At 52.7% G+C, this 22,797-nt stretch overlaps 1 protein-coding gene across 2 annotated transcripts in view; it reads right to left on the bottom strand.

The window, feature by feature from the left end:
* Positions 1–22,797, bottom strand: part of GCK (glucokinase) — a 36,266-nt gene that overhangs the window by 1,166 nt on the left and 12,303 nt on the right. Inside the window, exons 2-9 of one of the 2 annotated variants that reach the window (XM_061414459.1) lie at positions 8,190–8,352; positions 7,489–7,643; positions 6,295–6,414; positions 4,614–4,709; positions 4,309–4,408; positions 2,137–2,320; positions 1,063–1,218; positions 196–429 (exon numbers count right to left, since the gene is read on the bottom strand). In XM_061414459.1, the coding sequence (XP_061270443.1) occupies positions 196–429; positions 1,063–1,218; positions 2,137–2,320; positions 4,309–4,408; positions 4,614–4,709; positions 6,295–6,414; positions 7,489–7,643; positions 8,190–8,352 (1,208 nt within the window). Of the gene's footprint in view, positions 1–195; positions 430–612; positions 1,035–1,062; positions 1,219–2,136; positions 2,321–4,308; positions 4,409–4,613; positions 4,710–6,294; positions 6,415–7,488; positions 7,644–8,189; positions 8,353–22,797 lie in introns of those variants that run through there. The other variant, XM_061414460.1, reaches the window with a different exon arrangement.

Here is a 22,797-nt window from a genome sequence, read left to right as displayed (position 1 = left end):
AAAACAAGGGAACCCTCCTCCTGTGTCTGGGGGCCAAGGGAGTTCGGAGAGTTTAAGAGTTCTCGGGACCTCGGAGAGCTTCCCTCTCTGAGTATCATAGATGGAGACCAACGCCCGGGTTCTCCCCTAAGGATGCAAACTCACAAGGGGCAGGCTGGACCAGGGTTGGACCGGCAGAAGGCCGCGCGGGCTCACCTAGGGTGCAGCTTGTACACGGAGCCGTCCACGCCCACGGTGATGCGCATCACGTCCTCGCTGCGGCTTTCGCGCATCCGGTTGATGACGCCCGCCAGTCCCGCGGCGCACATGTGCGCGGCGCGCGTGGACACGCTCTCGCAGGCTCGGCGCACGATGTCACAGTCAGTGGCCGAGGGTCGCAGCCCTAGAGTGCTCAGGATATTGTAGATCTGCTTGCGGTCACCGGAATCGCTGCGGGGAGGGGATGAGAGGACATTGCGGGAGGGTCTCTTGGTCTGGGACCAGCCGGATCCCCACCGCGGAGGTCTCTGCCCCTTCCCCTGCCCACTTCTCCCAGGCAGAGAGCGTGGGTCTACGAGTCCCGAGGGGAGCGGGTCTGACTCCGCCAGGGACCAGCAGTAATTTGGTCATTACTCGTCTCTCTAAGCCCAGGGTCTCCGCCCTAAAGTGGACAACTGCCGCGCCTCTGGACTGTTGTGTGGATGAAATGAGACTAGGCCCACGGCGGGTGGGGGAGCCTCAGAGGGGAGGTGTGGTCTCCGTCGATTGTCCTGAGGGAAGTTCCTTCGGGAGCCGGAAGCCACACCCGCCCCCGGTGCCCCATCCCTGGACCTTAGCCGGTCCTGAGCCCCTACGCCCTGCGCCTTGCCCTCTGAGCTCGGCTCCCCGCACACGTCCCAGGACCCCACCGCTACCCTGGGACCCAGATTCGTGTCCCGGCCCCGCCCTCTGCCCCCTGAGCTCCGCCCAGGTCCGGCCCACACTTGGAGCCCCGCCCCCCCGACTTCTGCGTCAGGGTCCTGGAACCTCTGCGTTCACACTGCCGCCCGTACCCTACACCTATCCCCTGAGCGCCCCGCGTACCTCTCCACCTGAGACACGAAGCGTGTCTCGAAGGCGCCGCGCGTGCGCAGCTGCTCCGAGGCCTCTCCGTGGAAGAGCAGATTCTCGTCCACAAGCTTCAGCAGCACAAGCCGCACCAGCTCGCCCATGTACTTGCCACCGATGAGTTTCTCGTACCTGGGCAGAGGAGGACAGCCGAGTCATTCCCCGCAGGGAGGTCCCCACGAGCAGACGGAGATCGGCCACCGCCCCATCACAGCCAAAAGGAGGCCATGTGGGACGCTGTGACACTGGGTTCAAGCCCATTTCGGCATTAATCCACCTGGGCTTTTGGGGCCTTGGGAGAACGCTCCATGGTGGGGCCACAGTTCAGTGCCTCTAAGACCTTCCTCCCGAAGGACCCTGAGCTGAGCCCACTTCGATCTCCCCGCATTTATGTGATAGGAGCTCTTCTCATCACCCAGAGACAGTTGGGGAAGCTCAGGCTCAGAGGGGCTAGTGGCCAGCCTGGAGCAGGCCTCTGCCCACTTGCTAGGGCTCCTAGGGTCCCTGTGCGCCTAGAATCCACCGAGTTGGCACATCAGCCCTGGAGTCTGTAGGCCTCCAGTGTTTTCCTCTTTTATTGAATACTACCGACCTCCCCGAGGTTTAGGAGAGCCAGAGAAGAAGCTCAGGTGCCTGGTGCAGAGTAGGCAGTTGATAAAGGAAAGCCCTGACAAGCTCTGAACCTGCAACATCCTCCAGGTTACTCCAATTCATTCTGGTAACTTGTTCAGAGCCATACTTTGGGGATCTCTTGATTAAGCCCAGTCAGCCTTGCTGGGGGCTTCTCAGTCTTCCTATGCCAGCGGTCACCTGCTGGAACGGGGGAAGTCCCTGCTCATCTGTCCATAGGCCCTCTTTTTAAAGACTAATCTTGGCATCTCTCATTATTTCCGGTTCACAGAGGGGCACACGTGTCTGAGCTGAAGGAAGAAACGAGCCAGCTTATGAAGAGATTGTCAGTTTGCTTTTCCCCAGAACTGTTTAAAAACAAGCCCATTATCTGCGGGCCGGCCCCATCTGCCGCATGGTCGGGGGAGGGGCGGTCCTTACAGCTGCTGGCCGGGGTTCAGGGAGTTCTCATCCACCACGCGGTCGTACTCCAGCAGGAACTCGTCCAGCTCGCCTGAGTCCCCGAAGGCGCCCCACTCGGTGTTGACACACATGCGGCCCTCGTCCCCTTCCACCAGCTCCACGTTCTGCATCTCCTCCATGTAGCAAGCGTTGCAGCCCGTGCCTATGGGAAGTGGCATCGTCGGATCCCACCTGGGATGCCAGCTGTCCTGGGTGCATCGCCCCTGCAGGAAGCCCTGTGTGGCCCTGTCTTCCCAGCTTCTTTGAGCCCTCAACCCTCACCACTCCCTCCATCTCCCTGCAGCAAAGGAAAACCAGCTCTCCCAGGAGCTGGAAGGTCTGGGTTTGCTGTGTGACCTCAGGTAGATAAACCCACCTCCCTGGGTGGTTCTTCTTCCCCAAAAGGGGTTGGTAACACCTACTCCCCCTGTTACCTGGAGTTGAGAGAAGTGAGGGAAAGAATATATGTTAAAGTGCTTTGCCAATTACAGATGGGTGTGGAATGTTATGATTTTGTCTTGTCTGTGCATCCCTCTTGTTTTCTGGCACTTTCTAAACATTTATTTGAACTCTGTCTCAGCCTCTGTTCTTTTTTGAGGGGGGCCACCCAGAGGTCAGGCTTCCCAGGTGGCTCAGTGGTAAAGAATCCATCTGCCAATGCAGGAGATGCAGGAAGTGTGGGTCCAGTTCCTGGGTTGGGAGGATCCCTTGGAAGAGGAAATAGCAACCCACTCCAGTATTTTTGCCTGGAGAATTCCATGGACAGAGGCACCTGGCAGGCTACGGTCCATAGTGTCGCACGACTAAGAGGATGAGCACGCACGCACACACACAGTGGTGACTGAGGCAGCGTGTGGGCTCTTGGGAGCAGCACACAGGTCACTGCAGGTGGGCCTGGCCATGGAATTTATAATCCGCAGGGTCCCATGCAAAGTGAAAACATGGAGTCCTTTGTTCATAAATTGAGTTTCAAAATAGTGATAGCAGAGCATCAATCTCAACATGACTGCACACCCCTCAAGCTGTGAGGGACAGCCACTCAGTCATACCAACCTCATACCAGCAGTGGAGCTGCCTGGGATCCAGGCCCAGTGATGCTGGGCCTTCCAAGATTTTGTGGGGAAAAAAATACAGAAATCCAGACTTTGACGTGATTTCTCCCAATTTTTAGGTGTTGGTAATTATCATAAACATGTGTTTAACCGCAGAGCAGAGACACCAAGACTGTTGCAGGACGAATGTGATCACTGGCTACTCTACCATCTCTGCTCCAGAGGCAAACCTGAGGCCATCGGCCACAGAGCCCAGGTGGAGGTGTGCTGGGGAACTGACCCAGGCAGTTCTCTCTCCTCTCAGGGACGAGAGAACCAGGGCCCCTGGGGCTTCTGTTTAGGGGTGGACTTAACTTTCAGCTGGAAGGTGAGGGTGGAAGGAAGAAAAGTGAGAAACTAGAGGAGAGGCAGAGTCGACCAGGCTGCCCCTTGGGACATGTTCATACAGTTGCAGAGAGATGGTAAGAACATGAATACAGAACCCCTCAGGGCTGACTCTGAAGGGGCCGTGGAAGCAAACAAACTTAACGCTGCCTTTCTGGGTAACCAGGGCTCAGAGAGTCCAGGGAAATACCCACACGCCTGTGTGTTCATGCATTGCAGTAAACATTGTAAAGGCCTTGGGAACTTCTGGGAAAGCCCCATGGTTGGTGGGAAGAGCCCACTGGGGCCCACATTGTCCCCTTTCCTGGTACCTGCCTTCATTTCCGGCAGGGTGGCCGGCTGCCCTGGGGTGCGGTAAGACTGTCCAGGAAGGGATGACGCCACCCAGGTTTATCCTCTTCCACTTGGACAAATCTGTCCAGGTTGGTCAATTTACCACATGAGGTGATTTAATTAAATCCTGACGGGCCAGTGGACATGCATGCAGCTGGTGTGCCATCTGAGGCAGTGACTTGTGAGTGTTGAAATGCTTCCTACCAATAAATAGCACGTGCATTTGGGACACCCATGCTGCTCACAAGACCACCCTGGGCTCCAGCACCTTGGGTGGCCGTGACTGGAGCAGAGGCACTGTGTAGCCTGCTGTAGATGAGAAGCCTCAGCTCTGTCTTTGGGTGGCTAGGGCCCCTGGATCAGGCAGGGCGTGCATCCTTACCCACAATCATGCCAACCTCACACCGGCGGTCTTCATAGTAGCAGGAGATCATCGTGGCCACAGTGTCATTCACCATGGCCACCACGTCCATCTCAAAGTCCTGCCAAGAGGTGGAGAGACAGTGGTGACAAGGCTGGTTGGGGGTGGGGGTCTTAGCTTAGTGGGCTCCGAGCCGTTCCAGCCAGGCACAGGAGGCAGAGACCCCTTCCTGAGGGACACCCAGCAGGCCCTCACTAGCATCCTGGCCTAAGGCGGGGGGAGGAGGGTCCAGGGCAGTCACAGGGGCAGGTGCAGGTGCCACTTACACCTCTCCGCTTGATGGCATCTCGCAGGAGCCCCACAATGTTGTTGCCTTCTGCTCCCGAGGCCTTGAAGCCCTTGGTCCAGTTGAGAAGGATGCCCTGAGGGGAGAGGAGGGTCTCAGTGACTGCTGGATGCTGGGGGTAGGTGTGAAGGTATGGGAACTAATTCAGACCACAGGGATGTGCACCCACTTTATTTATTTATTTTAAACTTTTGGCCACGCGGCTCAGCATGTGAGTTCTTAGTTCCCCGACCAGGAATCAAACCTATGCCTCCTGCATTGGAAGAATGGGATCTTAACCACTGGATCTCCAGAGAAGTACAATGTGCACCCACTTTAAAGCTGAGGAAACTGAGGCTCAAAGCAGCCATATAACTTTGAAAAGTGTTGGAGACAATTCTCTATCTATATCTCAAATTTCTGCAGAGCTAGGTTCCAGCCAGTTTAAGGATGCCTGTATAGTTAAGCCTAGAGTCATCATCCCTGAGTGAGGAGGAGGTCCAGAGGGGAACAGCCAATGTAAGTTCAGGGCTCCCCTCCTGTGTGCAGCTCTTGTGTGTGAAGGTCCCATCCAGCCCCAATGTCCAGTGGGGACTAGGGATTGGAAAACCAACATAAGATGTTGCTCCCACAGCTGCCTCTGCCAGGAGTACTGACTTTGGCTTTCTCTCTGACCCAGAGGTCTCATGTGTTATGTATAATTGTGTGTATGTATGTATGTATAATTCACACACACATGTATATACATTTGTATAATTAATGTGTGTAGATGAGTATGTGTCATTTATCTGTGAATGTGTGTGTGTATATATATATATATATATAATCACATGCATATACACATGTAGGTATGATTGACATGTGTAAATATGCAGATGTAATTTACATGTGTATATGTACACATACTTGATGTGTATAATTTACATGTATATATGAATGTATAATTGACATGTGTAGATATATACAAATATATAACTGACCTGCGTGTGTATATATGTTTGTATAATATATTTATGTATAAAAATATGCACGTACAACTTATATGTTTATATATGTATATCCAGCATGAGTGCATGCATGTGTGTAATTTAAACACATGCAGTGCATGCATGTATAATTTATGTGCAAACACGTGATTCAAATGCATAACTTATGCACATATATACACATAATTTACATGTGTCTGTGTGTGTGTATAATTTACATGTATGTGTGTATGTGTGGAGGCATGAATAACTGACAGGCTAACTTACCTGCCAGAAGGCAGGGTAAAGCTGCAGCCCTGGGACATTGCCACCTCCCCAACAGAAGGTACAGCGTAGTGATGACACGCTGGTGTGTTGGAGCCTGGCTGCCTGAGTTTGAACCCCAGCGCTGCCACTTCCCACTGTGGAAAAGTTGCTATGCCTCAGTTTCCTACTCTGTAATGGGGGTGTTATGCATACCTCATAGGGTTGCAAGGAGGCTTGAGGCAAATAGTAAGAATCAGCTAATATTATGATTATTTCCCAGAGTCTCACAGGAGGTAAGTGATGGAGCTTGTTTGAGTCCAAGGCTCTTTCCCAACGTGGGATGCTGCATTTGAAAGCAGCCCAGGGCAGAGTTCATGGGCCCTTTTCTCTGGGGTGCCTGTCCACCCATCCATCCACCTCCTCCCCTGCCCACCTCACACCTAGCCCCACCTTGTCAATGTCTTCATGCCTCACGGGAAAGGAGAAGGTGAAGCCCAAGGGCAGCTTCTTATGCTTCATCTGATGCTTATCCAGGAAGTCAGAGATGCACTCAGAGATGTAGTCAAAGAGCTGGAAGACAACACCAAGGTGGCCATCAGCTGCAGAAGGCGAGCCTTGTGCCAGGGTGCTTCTCAGCCCTTGCTGAACCATAGGCCCTTGGAAACATGGCCTCTGGACCTGCCCTCAGTCCCCTGCTTCTTATCACCAATGCTTTTCGGGACTCAAGCAAGCCCTGTGCACAACCCCCATGCCAGAGAGCCACTGACAGCAGTCCTCAGGACAGGCAATGCCAGGACAATGGGGATGGTCCCCAGCGCAGCTGTGCTCTGCCAGTCTGGCCCTCCCAGCTGGACCCAGCAGCATCCAGCCTCAGACTTTGGACAGAGGTGTATCCCAGGCTATAACTATGGTTTCTAGCTTCAACACCCAAAGTGTTCTTTGCTGCCTCCCAAGTGTCCTGGCCACCCAACTCCTGGACCTGCGAGGACTGGCCACCACCCCACTCACATAGGCCTGTCCACAGAGCTGGGCGTTACTGAATGCCTGCTGATCGATTAAGCTCCCCAGTGGGTTCCAGGCCCAGGGAGGCAGCAACACTATCCTGCTTCCTGGATGCACGCCCGGTCCTGCAGCATTCCAAGGAAATTGGCTCTTAAAACCCTGTGCCTCAAGGAAATTGGCTCTGGCTCCATCCACCTCCCCTAGGGTTCATTCTACTTCTGTGGTCCTTCTTGAGTCCTCCCCATGGGCAGATATTATCATTGCAGTCATGCCCCCTGGCATCTATGTTGGTGGAGGGTGAGGGAATGCCACGTGGGAAGGAAGTAGAATGCATTCATGGACTGTGAGCCTGTTGGACCAGAGTGTTCTCTTGACTGCCCTACCATGTTTCTGACCCTTCTGGGAAACTGGGCAATGGTGCGACTTGCTGGGGCCATGCCCCACGGCCATCCACCTGGGCCTCTCAGCTGCTTCCCTTTCCTGTAGCAGGGCCCCCTGAAGTTGGGCCCACAGCCACCTGCCCTTGATGAACAGGTAGGCCCTAACACCAAGCCAAGCTCCAAGATCCTGGATGGTCTTGACCCTGGTCCCTGCACTCCCTCCCCCCGCCCAGCCCCTTGTTCCCTAGCCCAGGGTGCTCACCATCTCAGCAGTACCCGTCATGGCATCCTCGGGGATGGAGTACATCTGGTGCGTGGTCTTCACACTCCACTGTCCCGCCTCGCCTTCTCCCACCTTCACCAGCATCACCCGGAAGTTGGTGCCACCCAGGTCCAGGGAGAGGAAGTCCCCAACTTCTGCAGCCACAGACAGAAGTACATCAGTCTCATGGGCACCGCCTGGCAGGACCCCCGAGACTAGAGAAGAGGAGGTAAAGGCATGGTGGGGGCACCAGAGGGGCCCCTGATACCGGACCCCAGAGTAAACTGTGGAAAGGGTCAAAGGTGAACTGGGTAAGTCAGCAGGAATTCCTTGCCTTGGACTGAACTCCCCCCAAGCCCAGAGCCCACCCGAAGATCTAGGAAAAATGTCCAGACTCAGGATTGGGCTGAGAGTCCCCCAAATGACTATAGGAAACCATTTTTCTACTTGTGAAATGAAAAAAACCAGTTTCTCTGAGGTCAGAATGAGCCTGAAGGCCCCAGGGCTGAGCCAACAGAGCCAAGAGTAAGAACAGGCCAGTGTCTGGGGCCCAGCATGCTGGGGCTGCTAGGGACAGTCAGGGCTGTTAAGAAGGGCCTAGGGAACTTCTCCCTGCTGGAGCTAGGGGACAGCTGCCTCTGGTTGAGGACCTGCTGGCTCCCATGTGGGTTCCATCCCAGCCCTGTCCTGGACCACAGTACCTGAGCCCTCTGGAGTGGAGCGCACATAGGTGGGCAGCATCTTCACACTGGCCTCCTTGTGGGTCTCCAGCCTCAGGCCTCGATCCATCTCCTTCTGCATCCGCCTCATCACCTTCTTCAAGTCCTCCTCCTGCAGCTGGAACTCTGCCAGGATCTGTTCCGCCTGCACAGGGAGGGGTGGAGAGCAGTTGGGTGGGAGAGGAGCTGTGCAGAGTTGGGGAGGGGGAACCTGCGGAGTGAGTATTTCTCACCCACACTGAGGGTCTCCTTTTGTCCCTTCACCCTGAGTCCAGGATGACCCATCATTTCAAACCACTGCAGTTAAAAGCAGTTGGAAAATTAAGACAGTGGAGTTCCAACACCCCTTCTAAACAAATGCAGCCTGGGGGTGGGGGGCAGAGGGCAGATGAGGCACCTGCTTTGTACCCCTGATCCAGGTCAGGGGAAGAGGGAGGTGCTAACCATGAGAGTGGGTGAGACACAGGCTGGAAGAGCCTGTCTGGAGGGCGATGGGCAGCTGGCCATTATTGTCTAAAAGATCCAATCATTCTACCTCTAGGAGTTTATGCTAAGGGAGTAAATGGGCCAGTGGTGCAAATTTTCATTAAGTGTTAGTCAAGGCACCAGTTGGAGGTGACACCAGTTAGTTAGAGGTGTCTGTTGGACTAAAGCATGGTGTCCACAGCCTGGAAGTTGCTGAGGCCATTAGAGGGAGGAAGGGTCCCTATATATAAAAGATAGATTCAATGTCACCATTCCTGTGAGTATGGACAGCCTGGGCAAGGGTCTCCTCCCACACTCTTTGGAGGAGTGGCCGCTCACTCACCCCTTTGTGGTGGCACGAGGTTGGGTGTAAACACAGTACCCATGCCCATGAATCCCCAGAAAACAGAGACCCTGCTCTGACCTTGCATGTGGACAGTGGTATGGCAGCCCTTCCTTCTTTGCACAATAGCATGTATTCATGCAGAAAAGGCCATTTTTATTACCTGGATATTCGGACCAAAAAAGAAAGGGCAGATACTCGAATAAAAACCATGGATCCACTCTTCAAAAACCTCAGCCTCTTTTGTTGGCAGTTTACCATGTGAGCTTGGGGGTGGAGATGCTCTGAATTCCAATAAGGAGACTACATAGCTATTTGCCCCTTCTTCCTCAGTTTTGATAGCCCACATTTTGTTGGGAGACTGGGGGGCAATCACTTTAAAGGAAGACAGCCCCTCACCAGGCTGAGGCAACTTCCCATGATTGGGCTAAGCCAAGCCCAGTTATCCTGTCCTGTTTTTGCTGGTGATTTGGTTTACAGTTGGGCATGTGGCCCAGTTCTGGCCAATGATGGGTGAAGGGAAGCCTGTTTTTAGCAGGAGGAAGGCCCTCTGGGGAAGGTCAGTGCCCTGCCAACTTTGTATACACAACTATATAAGAGTGTGATAACCGGCACTGTAGCAGCTATCCTGAACCGTGAGGAGACAAGGCTGAAGAGAAAAGGCTATTAGCATATTATAGATGGCAGTGAAGAGAGGCAGAGTGAGCCGAGCCCTGATGACGTCACTGACATGCTGAGTCAGCCCCGGACCCACACACCTCCCTGTGCCGCTTGTGGAAGCAAGCACTCATCACTTAAGGCCATGGTTAGTCAGGTGTTTCATTTCCTGAAGCCCAAAGCATTCTTAATGGGTACAGATCCTTACTTAGGAGCCAGTTCTCTTACCAAGACCCCCTTGTTTAAAACTTAAACCCACGGAAGGTCACACAGGAATGGAGCTGACAAAGTCTACAACAAAGCACAGAGAATCAAACACCAATGTTTGCTAAGCTATTCCGCAGCTCTGGGCATGGGGTGGGGTGCACCTTGCCCCAAGGCTCTTCTCACAGGACACAGCCCTGGAGAGGCCCCCATGCTCTGTGAAACCATCCAGGCTGTCCTCAGAGGCCCACGCCTACAGCTTGGACCCCTCTCTCTCTCACACACACACTTCCAAACATAAAACATGCCAAGGAGGAATAGTAACATTAACATTCGCTAAATCCTTGCAGTATGCCAGGCGCTGAGCTGAATATACTACACAAGCTTCCTCACATCCCTGGCACAAGGGGAGGTGTTAGCATCTGCTCACCTTTTAGATGGTAGCCATAGGCAGCCAACACACAGCATGGGTCCAACACCCAAGGCCAGGTACACAAGGACTGCCTGGCATCTTTCCCCAAACAGGACTGTGCGACATCACCGGCTCTTATCAAAAGCGATGCTAATCCTGCAGAGGTCCAGCCCTCGGGCCCCGCTGGGTTTCATCCCGTCTCCTTACTTCATGGCAGTCTGACCCATAGCCGTAAGCCTGGACCCATGAGGGGTTGTGACCCAATGGCTTCACTCTGTGTCCAGACCCATGTGGGCACATGTTTGGAAAGGGGCTGGAAGGTTCCGTGGTTGCAGACCAACACTGCAGGCCGCAGACTGACATGGGCCTCCAGCCGACCTCCCCTCTGGCCGTGGGGAGCATCCTCCAAGATAGGTACAAACCCCTTCCTTGAGTGAGTATCTGCAGGCACCACATTTAGTCACCCTGCAACCCTGAGAGGAGGTGCTCCTAACTGCACAGTCCCCTCAACTCTCAAGGCTGTGTGTCCAGGAGGGTATGGGTGGGGTTTAGGTCACAGGGAAGAGGTCTGCCTCAGAGACCCCCTGCGAACATCCCCAGGAGCAGGCGCTGTGCGCCAGATCCTGCCCAGGGTATCGCCTGCTTAATCCCCTGGGACCCAGGCATTTTATTACCCCTACTTCCTTTCCGAGGCCACAGATCTAGACAGCTCAGAGCTGGCTTTGAACCCGGGTGCTGGCTCTGAGCCCACCTCCCCTCCCCACTCCACTGGGATGCCCAGCCCTTCCCAGAGCCCAGGCTGGGTGTCCATGCACCCTGGCTTAAAGGTCTTGTTGAGCAGCCTAGGGACTGTGGGGAGTTGCCTGAGGAACCCCAAGAAGCCACCTGTCCCCCAGGTCACAGACAGAGCCTGTCCCCCACTCTCACCCCACAGCTGTACCCCTGCTTGTTCACCAAGAGGTCACAGGACACAGCATCAAGGCTCACAGCTACACCCGAATATTGTGTGTGTGTTGGGGGGTCTCCTGCCTGAGCAACTCTTCTATGCCCCAGGCAGGGTCACTGCCCCCATCTGGCAGTGCCATGGCCCCCAGGATCCCGGCTTCTGGTGTCCCGGCCCTCTGGCTCTCCTGGGTGCTCCCATCTTGGCTGTCCTGGGACTCTCAAGGCAGGTCTCGGGTTGGCAGGTTGGGGAACGGTTTCCCCAGGAGTATGTGGCAGCTGGCCCAGGATCACCCTCTGTGTGTACACAGCCATCCAGTGGCTGCAGCTGGACACACATGGGGCTCACACTGCCCTCCAGGGCAATGGATGGGCTCTAAAGCTCACAGGGTGTCCAGCATTTGCCCAGGGGTCCTATGCCCTGGCCCTCTGGGGCCCTCCCAGTGCTATGCTGGGATGGGAGGCACTCTCACACCTTCACCTGTCTCATCCGTCAAAAGGAAGCCCTGTAGCATGTCCTGCCTTCTTTCTTGAGCCAAGGAAGTGGGGTCCCAAAGTGCCGAGTACGGCATAAAGAGGGCAGTTGTCCTCAACCAAGTTCCACAGACCCAGCCCCCATCATCTCTGCCCACCAACTTGGCCCTTCCTACTTTGCTTCCAACCTATACATCCAATGGCTTTGTCCAGACCTGTGGCCTTAAGGACTATATGCATACTGATGGCTGCACACTAGGAGGGGAGGTCCCACAGACCGAGAGGCATGGGTAGGGCTGGGGGAATCCACCTGGTCTTGGCATGTCAGGGTGTCTGTTAGTCAAGGAGAGATTGATGCCAAGGAGTGGTTGGATTTGTGAGGCCAGCGCACAGCGGACAGTCTGGCACTGTCAGCCCAGGAGCAAGTCCCCAAGAAGACACTGTCCACGGAGAAACCCCTCCTAGAGAGGCTGGACAGTGGAGGGATCGGCTGCCACCTAGCTTCTGTGCCTCCTTCCAGGGGGTCCAGCTCCTTCCCCACTTCTGCTGTCCCAGCCGTGGCCCCAGGGACCACTCACCTGGCTTTGCGGTGACCCTTACCAGGTTCAAAGCTGTCTGGGCCTGGCTCCTTGTGGCTTCCATCACCACTTCTCTGAGAGGCCAAGAGGTAGGTTTAGGGGGAGGTGGAGACTCTCCTTCCTGCTGAGGCACAGGGGTGGCCTGTAGCCTGGAAGTCAGGGGCCTACCTGTGCAGGTATGGGCCATGGAGGAAAGAGCTGCCCACTCAGGCTGCCCGGGCCTTCTGCAGAGAGCATTCAGCAGGCAGCTGCTAAGATACTCTGCCTACTGCTACAGGTCAGATAGGGCCAAAAGGGCAAAGGAGGCCTGCGTGGGGTCAGGAGTGACAAGGGCTATGGAGTGGTGGCCCATGCCTGCAGCCTGGGGTGGAGATCTGTTGCCCAAAGTTTCTGGAGAGGGAGCAGAACCACTCTATGTCCCCTTCAGTCCTTGGACGTCCAGGGTGGACAGTCTTCACGCTTTCCAGGTCAGGAAAGCACATTGAAGAGCTGGCAGGCTGGAAGGGGCTGCTGAGGGCCTGACCCTGTGCCAGATGAAGAACCTGAACCTGGTCTTGGTCTTGAACCACGGGGACCCCTGGCCAATTTTCCCCTGAGGTCTTTACTGCAGTTGGGAGGGGAGAGGCAGGCTGGTGGCAGGGAGGCCTGGCCTGAGGACCTGAGCAAGGAAGACTCCTTGTGAAACTGGGGTGCAGAGGGTGAGAGACCTCCTGAGACTCTCGGCTCCTCTCCTGAGCCCTCAAAGCCCTGCCATTTGCCCAATCAGGCTGGTGGGTTGAATGAGGGGTTGGGGGTGTGCCTAAGACATCATTTGGGTCATTGAGAGCCAGGCTCAGGCCTGGGCTAGGGCAGGGGTAGGGGCTGGGGGTGAGGGTTGATGGTTGTATGGGGGCTGGGGGTGGGGCCAGGAGGTGGGAAGGGGAGGGGTGGGCCAAGTGTGGGGGAGTAGATGGAGGCAGGGCACCACTCTGATGACTGGCCCCACCCTTACCTCAGGGCCATGCCCCCTCCTCCCTGACCAAGTAGAAAATGCTTGTTTTCATCAAAGGTCTTCAACTGTAAATCATCAAAACCTGCCTCAAAAGGTGGGGAAGGTCATTCTTTGGTTTGGGGTCTGCAAAGTCCAGGCCAGTGCTTGCTTTGAGAACCATCCCTCCTCCCCACTCCCAGCTCCCTGCCCGGGAGTGAACTTGTCTAGTGGGACCTGCCTGCAGCTGCCAAGCACTGCTAAAATTAGCAAGAGCTCACAGTGGGCCGGGTGGCTGGATAGAATGCCAGGCTCTCCAGCCAATGGCCAGTGTGGTCATCCCCAAGGAAGCTCTTGACATGATTGATCTCTTTCCCAAAATAGAGCAAAAAGGGCTTCACCAGACCCACATGTGACAGATCACTGTCCCACCAGACCCTGGCTCTGTGCCTCTGTCTTCACAGAGCAGGCATGACTCATCCCTGGGTTTGGAGTCCCCACACTGGCCTTCTGGACTGGCCAGACCAAGGAGCAGCTGCCCTTCTATTGGTCCAGGCTCACAGCACCTGAGAGGAGGATCAGAATCCCCCAGACCTGTCCTCTGGGAGGCTGGAGAGGACAGGGCTGGGCAGAGGTCAGTGGGTCCCTTTCTGGTTTGCTGGACTTCCGGGGCCCTCTCTGGCTTTCAATTTGACCAGTGAGCATGCTTCCCCAGACCCCTTTCCCGGGCCTCCTCCTTGCACCTGTGAGGGCAGGAAGGAAGGAGTCCAACACCCCCACTTGGCCACACTAGTTAATCCTCCAGAGCCAGACTCTTATGCCTCAGCCAGCTCTCCTGTGCTCCCATCACAGGAGGTGTGCCCTGTCTCGTCGTTTCCCGTTCAGGTGAGGGAGTGACACCAGAGGGTCAGCACTGTGCTGGAGTCAAGAGTCATTGAAGCAAGTGACAGACCTGTCCAGGGAAGAGAGGCCAGGAGAGGAAGGACATCAAAGATAATCGCTCCCGAGGGATGCCCAGGACACAGAGTGGTCAGTATCGCAAGGGTTGTCCTGAGGATGTTGGATGAATGTGGTCTCTGCTTAGACTTTCTCAAAAATAAAAACAACAGAGCTACCCAGCAATGGGCCAGGATGTCTCAGCAGATAGTGAGCTCCTGACTTGATGGGAGAGAGAGATGTGGTCTATTAGAGAGAAGGAGCTGAAGGACTTCTATGTCCTAGTCAGTGTCCTCATCCTTTGGTTGCTCAAGGAGCTGATTGATAGGCATGGTTTAATTTTCTTTTTAATTTATCTCTAGGAAATAATCTAGCAAATTCAGTGATGGATATTCCAGGTTACTCTTTATAAAATGAGACATAATCCACACATCCAACTTTAGGAAAGTGGTTAAATAACCTATGCTACATTTATATGCAAAATGATAAGATCGATCTGCCTCTGTTGGCATGAAAAGATGTTAATGACATTTTGTTTAAAGAGAATGTGGGACTTCCCTGGTGGTCCAGTGGCTAAGACGCCACGCTCCCTATGCAGGGGGCCTGGGTTTGATCCCTTACCATAGAACTAGATCCCATATGCCACAGCTAAGAGTCCTAATGCCACAGTGAAGATCAAGGATCCTATATGCCCCAGCTAAGACCCAGCAAGGCCAAATAAATAATTTTTTTTTTTAAGAGAGAACACGGTGGCTACCCTCTGAAAGCTCCTCCAATGAGCCTCACATCTGGCATTCAAGCCGCTGTGTAGGCTCCACCCGTGCTGAATAGGTCTAGCCTATGTAACTAAAAAGCTATTGCAGAAATGATGGACTGTGAAATGTGAGGCTAGGCCATCAAAGACAATGAAGCTTCTGCTTTTCTCTAATGGTTTCTTCACTCTATGGGAAGCCAGCACCAGGTCACGAGGACACTCAGGTTCTATCAGGAGGTAGATAGTTTTTCTACTGAGAAAAACTGAGGCCACCTGCTAATGGGCATCTCCAACTTGCCAGGCAGGTGAGTGAACCACCTTGGGAGCAGATCCAACAGCCCCAGTTGAGCCTTCAGATGATGCAGCCCCAGGCAACATCCTGACTGCAACCTCAGGAGACATGCTGAGCCAGAACCTCCCAGCTGAGCCACTCCTGGATTCCTGGCCCACAGAAATGGAGTGAGGTAAAGTTTTGTTGTTTCAAGCCACCAAGTGTTGAGGTAATTTTTTACATAGGAATAGATGACAAATACAGAGGAGAAACAGTTTAAAAATATAACACAATCCATTTTTCTCATATATATATATATATTTAAATCTCTCTCTTTTTTTTGGCCACATCACACAGCATGCGGATCCTAATTCCCCAGCCAGGGATTGAATCTGTGCCTCCTGCAGTGGAGGCTTGGAGGCTTAACCACTGGATCATCAGGGAAGACCCTGTCATATATAAGTATATGTGATATACACATGGGAGGAAATATAGAAAAATAGTAATAGTAGTTATCATGATCATGGAAATATGAGTGACTTTATTTTCCTCTTTGCTTATCTATATGTCCTGTGTTTTCTGCAATGGAGTTGTACAAATAAAGTAGTATTTAAAAATCAAGTTAAAAACAAAAAGGTTGGGCCTTATCTGCTATCTTTGCACAGAGGCTCTGAGGCCCAGCCTCTGAAGGATGGAGGCTCAAAGTTAAATGGGTCAAATTACCAGACTCCATATTCCATGGGAAAGAAAGTGAGGCTGGAAGCTGGAGAATCCCGCCTGCAAGCCCCTTCCCCACTGGCCTGCCAGCCCTCCACACCAGCTGGGCAACAGCGTGGGTACTCCCTGACCTGGTACAACAGGGCCTGAAGGTCAGTATGGTGTTGCAAGTGTTCGCTCACAGCACGGTCGATGGAGGCTGGCTGCGCCCTTGTGTAAGGGCAGTCCAGGGGCCTGGTGATGAGAGGGTATCAGGTAGTGTGGCCGTGTCAGGGACAGAGAAAGGGGGAGATGAGCCAAGAGACAGCAGAGTGGGCTGGGGCCCCAGTAACCACCGCTGGGGAGTACCCAGTGCCTTCCGCAGGCCAGCTGCTGTGCTAGATGCTTATGTGGATCACAACTGGCCGCCAAGTTCAGGGCAGTCATTTTAAATGTGGGGACACTGGGGCCCCTGGGAGTGAAGGGATTTCTGATACACAGCAGCCATCAGTGACTTAGCCAGGATTCAGCCCCAGCTCAGCCTGGAGTAGCTTTCATGGCTACTTCCTGGAAGTAGCTCTGGAGCTGCTTCCATGATGGAGATGTTCAGAGACCTCAGCTTCAGCCAGGGGAGGTAGGGAGGAGTGAGGGGGTGATGGGGCGGGGGGATCCGCAGCGGCCACAGAGGTCTGTCCAGCACAGTGCTTGCCTCTGACAGCAGGTGGACCTGGAGGCCTGGGGCCAGATGTTGGGGTGAAACCTAAAGGCTGGGGCCACAGGAGGGATGGGGGCAGAGAGTGGGTGAGGAACAGGGTGTGTCCTGCACATCAGCCAGCTGCAGGATCGTTCAGGACCCAAAGGAGGCAGGATAATGCTGGGGTAACATGGGAGCAAACACAATTCTGCTCTGTAGATCCATTTCCTGTTGGGTATTGGTTACAGCAATTAAACCTGCCCTAATTAACACTCAGAATGAAAGAACCAATGACCCGAACAGAGCTTCGGAAGGGATTGAATCACACATTTATTTAAGATTTATTGAACGTCTAATTTGTCTGAGGTTATGAAAATGACTAGTTTTTAGTTCTCAAGGACCTTACACTCTGGCAGAAGAGACAAGCAAATAGCAGATGCTAACTGATACTGGCAGAGCTGCAGAGTCTTGGGAGGGTTCTCTGGAGAACAGGGTTTTTCAGGACTTCTTCCTGCAGTCCTTGATGTAAGAGCAGGAAATGGCCAGCAGAGAAGCACATTCTAGATTGAGGGGCCAGCAGAACAAAGTCAGAGGCGTTTGGAGAAATACATATATTTGTAGTGACTTGAAATAATGCACTCAAAGGGTACACAAAGGAAATTAGGCTGTTGTAAATGGCATTTGGGCTAAAGAGGAAATCTGAGTTGGGTCACACCCCCCTTTATAAATATATAACCATGAGTATACCAAATGTAAAAAGTACGGATAATAGCTAAAGCACCATGGTGGATTCATGTTGATGTATGGCAAAATCAATACAATATTGTAAAGTAATTAGCCTCCAATTAAAATAAATAAATTTATATTTAAAAAAATAGCTAAAGCAAAACTCAAAGGAACCCTTAATTCACTTAAAAAAAAATAAATGAAAAATCAACAAGCAAAGCATTCCTCTAAAGGTATTAAAAAAAAAAACCAACAAACAGAACATAAAGTAAACCTAAGAATAAAGGAATCAATAATGATAAAAGTAGAAACAAATTGTACAGAAAACACGCAAATATGGCTGTACCTATGGCTGATTCTTATTGATCTATGACAGAAAACCACAAAATTCTGTAAAGCAATTATCCTTCAATTAAAAATTAAAAAAAAAAACAAAACCAATAGCAAACTTGAGGGATTTCCCTGGTGGTCCAGTGGCTAAGACTCCATGCTCCCAATGCAGAGGGCCCAGGTTTGATCTCTGTTTAGGGAACTAGATTCCACATGCCACAACTGAAGATTGAAAATCCCACAACTGGGACTCCTCTCGTGGGCCAGTGGTTAAGAGTCCACCTGCCAATGCAGGAGACATGGGTTCAATCCCTGGTCCAGGAGGATCCCTCATGTTGTGGGGCCGCTGAGCCTGTGAGCAGCAACTACTGAGCCTGTGCCCTAGAGTCCATGAGCAGCAGCTACTGAGCCCACGTGCTGCAACTACTGAAGCCTGAGTGTTCTAGAGCCTGTGCTCTGCAACAAGAGAAGCCACTGCAACGAGAAGCCCGTAGCACTACAACGAGAGAGTGGCCCCTGCTTGCCACAACTAGAGAAAACACTCTCCCAGCAGTGAAGGCCCCATGGACTGTAGCCCACCAGGCTCCTCCGTCCAGGGATTCTCCAGGCAAGAATACTGGAGTGGTTTGCCATTCCCTTCTCCAGGAGATCTTCTTGACCCAGGGATTGAACCTGGGTCTCCTGCTTTGCAGGAAGATTCTTTACCATCTGAGCCACCAGGGAAGCCCACTGAAGACCCAGCACAGTCAAAAATACACAAATTTAAAAAATTTTTAAGAAAATCCCACAACTAAGAACTGGTACAGCCAAATGAATAAATAAATATTTTAAAATTATACCTATAAAAACAAAACAGTAAACTTGATTAAAAAGGTGAATTTCATTGCATGTATTTTATATCAACATTAAAAAAAGAAGAGTAACAGATGAAGTAGAAGAGTCAGGGGTCCCAATTACAGATGGAAAGAGACAGGGGCCCCTGGAGAGAGCTGCCTCATCCTCAAGCCTCCCTGGGCAGTGGTCTCTCCCTTGTAGGAACCATGACCCTGGAAGTCCTTGTTCCAGCTCCCTCGTGGCACTTGGAACAGGAAGAGGGAGCTGGTGGACACTTGCTACCTACCTGATCTCAGATAAGTGATTCATTCAAAATTTCAGTTTCTGTGCCTATAAAAAGTCCTGAGCCTTGGCCCTGGTCAGGTGGGTGGCCTGCTCCTGGGCAGTGCTCTGGTCTTGTGTGCTGTTAGGGGTGGAGGCAAACACCCTCACCCCTTGCCACCCACAGCTGGTTCCCCTTCATTCTTACTCAAAGAGCCTCCATTTGTGGCAACACACCCAGTACTGGGGGTTGGACCTGCCTGGCCTCACCCTCCTCCTCTTCTGGAGACAACAGGAGGGAGGCAGCTAGGGAACATGTGGCAGGGAAGCCCCACACCTCTTGCATTTGGAGCATCACTGGATCTGTTGGTACCCCCCATACAGCCATGAGGGGGAGGACAAGACAACCTGCGGGGTTGACCCAGAGTCTGACATCAGGGTGTCATTGTACGGGGGTGGGAGCCACCTCTGGACTATTTTTTATGTGAGATAATGAGCCTATCAATGAATTCAGTGTCAGCTGGGTGTCTGGTACAGCCTAATGGACCATAATTGCCACATGAGGACTAACAAGTAATTCTGCTTTTCTTCATGTGAGCAAGCCCAAAGAGGGGGAAGCAAGGGACAGTGGGGCACATGCTGGTAATCACCATCAACAGAGTGGCTCAGGAAAGACCACAGGAGGTGAGGCGGGAACTGGACTTCACTCCGTTCAAGGTTATGGAAACCCAGCTGGAAAATGTTTAACAACTGGCTCTCCAGGGGAGAAGACCCGAGTGAAGGAAGTGAGCATAGATGGGCTCCAGCCACCACACCCAGCCTCCCTAGCACCTGGTCCCCTGACATAGCTAGGCCACCTCACAGAGGCTGTGGTTCTGGCAGGGACTGTGTGACCACAGCATGAGGGGCTCTGCCACACGTTCTCCTATCACTCGGGCCCTACCGCCTGCAGATGGAGTCGGGGCTCTGTCCCACCCTCTGACTTTCGCCAGGTCTAACGATGCCACTGGTCAAGCTAGGTCTGCTGCTGCTCCCCACATGGATTCCCTGCATGGTTGAACTATACTCATGAGCTTTGTAGTCACTTTGAAAACATCTTAGAGAACTAATTTACAATGGCAAGAGCCTACATTCCTTGTTTTAAATGAAAGGCAAATGATGCCCATCCAAAAACTCCATCCAATTACCCAGATATCACTAAAACTCTCTTCATATATAACAACCCACCAGTGACTTTTGCATAATATGAAACATTCAAGACACCAATTACCTAATTATTTAACTCTTAAATAGCTCAGTGGTGGCTGTAATTGTATGGAGTACACAGCAATTCTGTTCATGTCACAGCCTATCACGCTGTAGATGTTGGAGGCTGCCATGATCCCCTTGTACAGGTGCTGTGCCTGCCCCCACCTGCTCCAGCTGGCTGCCAATAGCTCACAGCTGGGCCCTTCTCCTAAGACTCGCCTTCAATCTAATAAGTCATCCTGCCCAGAAATACCTGGGAGGTTATGTGCCTCCAGGGTTGGTGGAGAAAATACAGTATGTCGTGCAATATTTGGGACACATATTAAAATTTTATTTGCTGTTTATCTGAAATTCAAATATAACTGGGCATTTTTTTTTCATTTGCTAAATTTTTATTTGCTGAATCTGCCAGGCCCTACCCTCCTACCAGGGCCCCAAACCAATGACTGCCCAGTATAGAAGGGCAAAGGCTACCTGGCCTCAGGAGAGAGGACTCACACACGAGGCCATTCATGCCCCAGAGCTCCCCATGGGATTAGACTGTGGCTTGACTTCTGCTAAATGTGAATCTGCCTCCATCCTTGTCTTACCACGTCCCGCATACACCCGGCCTCACCCTGTGAATTCTCCTGCTCTTCGTCACAGTATGGTTCCAAGAGACCTAAACCATCTGGTCTACACAGACCAGAACATTATATCAGCTCACCACATTGACGACATCATGCTAGTTGGACACAAGAGGCAAGTATCATGGATGCCTCATGGTGAGGCACATTTCGAAAAGCCTCTGGGCTGCCACCTCCGTGAAATTTGCATGGGCCCAGTGGTCTGGGACATGCCAGGGACAATTGCTTTAAAGTGAGTAACAAACAATCGTGCCTTGTTTCTCTTATCTCTAAGAAAGGTGTGTAGTGCTTAATAAGCCTCTTCAGATTTTGGAAACAGCGTATTCTGCACTTGGCGATACTGTTCCAACCTATTCATTGGATGAAAGAGAAGACTGATAGGTTAAGTGGAGCCAAAGAAAGAAAGTGCTCTGCAGCCAGTCGGCCACAGTCAGCCCTGACTCTTAGGTCATGTGACCTGGCAGCTGTGATACTTGAGGTGTTACACTGTGTGGAGTATAATAAATCCCCAAAGGAGTGTCACAGACTGGACCCCAAGCTCTGGACCAAGGGCCCACCACCTGCAGCAAAGAACCAAATACCACTTGAAAGGCAGCTCCTGGTCTGTCACTGGGCCCTGATAGACAGAACATCTAACCACGGGACACTGAGTGACTGATCATGTGGCCAGAACTGCCCATCCTGAGCTGGGTGATGTCAGAGCTGCTAAGTCATCAGGTCGGGCAGACACCACAGCCATCCATCATAAGACCGAAGGAGGGCATCTGCAATCAGGCTCAAGCAGGGGCAGGAGGCTCAGACCCACCTCCTGTCACTACCACTCCTCATGAATGCCCCTGTGCCCCCCTCAGCTCACACAGATGGCCTTCCCTCTGTCTGGCTGCCGGAGGGGTCAAAACCCACCCACTTGGTCCACAGATAGGTCAGCTTGGCCCGTTGGTGCAAGCTGGAAATGGGCATTTGCCAGGCAGCAGTCCCACTCAAGGGTGGCCGTGGAAGACAGAAATGGGGAGAAAGGCTCTCAAGAGTCAGAGTTTGGGGCAGGCACCCAGTGACTCCCCTTGTGAAGAGAGAGAAATGGCATAGACCATGGAAAAGGTACCCATAGACCATGGACAAGAGGGAAGAGCTTAGCTGGAAGGAGCGAGATTAGAGGACTGGGAACAGGAATGGGGCGGGGAGGAGGAGTGTAGAGAAATCAAGCTGCCCGAGAACAAGTCGGCTGAGTTCCAGCCTATGAGAAACCACCTGCTAGAGAAAAGGCACTGAACAAGCACGCGGTGGGCTGGCCGGTAGCTTCACGTTGGTAGCTTCTCAGCGTTAACACGATGCCCTCACAAACCATTAACCATGGCGGTGGATGTGGAAGCTGTAGACACCAAATACCCCAAAGCGTAGGCTCCGTCTTGCCAGGGCCAGCCTAGCTTTTGCCGTTGTCAAATGTATGACCTGCCAGTGTCAGAGACCAACCTTAAACCTCTGGGGGTGATACTGTTCCTCCAGGGTACCAACCAGCCACAACCTGGTCCAAGTTGATCACACAGAACCGCTCCACTCTAGAAGGGGCAGCCATTCATCTGCTCTTCCAGGCACACGTCTGCCTTTCCCACCTTCAGTGTCTCAGCCAGTGCCACCAACCAAGGAACCTCGAATCTACTGATCCCAGATCCCCCACAACACGACCGCAGAGGAAGGACCTGCTTCTTGGCAAAGGAGGCTTGGCAGTGAGCACACGATCAGGACACACGAGTCCTCCCACCTAGCAGCTGCCCCCCTGATAGAGCAGTCAAACAACCTCCTGAAGGCACAGCTGAGCTGTCAGCTTGAAGATGCTCGCCCCCCCGTGGAAGGGACCGGTGTCCTCCAGGGTGCGAGTCCACTCTAACAGCCACTGGCTGATGCTGTGTCCCTAAAAGGGAAGATACATGGTCTGGGAACCAGGGGCTCTTCATCATTCCTCATGACTGATGTGAGGGGATTCATTCTTTCTGTACCTGCAACCTTAGGTTTTGTGGGCCCAGGGGTCCTTTTTCTCAGAGGAGGGATGCTTGCACAAGAGATACAGGAAGAGCCCCACAGAATTTAAGGTTATGACTGCAACCTTGTCAGCCTTGCTCCTGGGGCCAGTAGCCAGGCAGGACACCTACAAGAGCCAAGTCCCAGGAGCTGGGC

The sequence above is a fragment of the Bos javanicus genome, chromosome 4, assembly GCF_032452875.1.
Source record: "Bos javanicus breed banteng chromosome 4, ARS-OSU_banteng_1.0, whole genome shotgun sequence".
NCBI lineage: Eukaryota > Metazoa > Chordata > Mammalia > Artiodactyla > Bovidae > Bos > Bos javanicus.
This window is presented reverse-complemented; position numbering and strand designations above follow the sequence as displayed.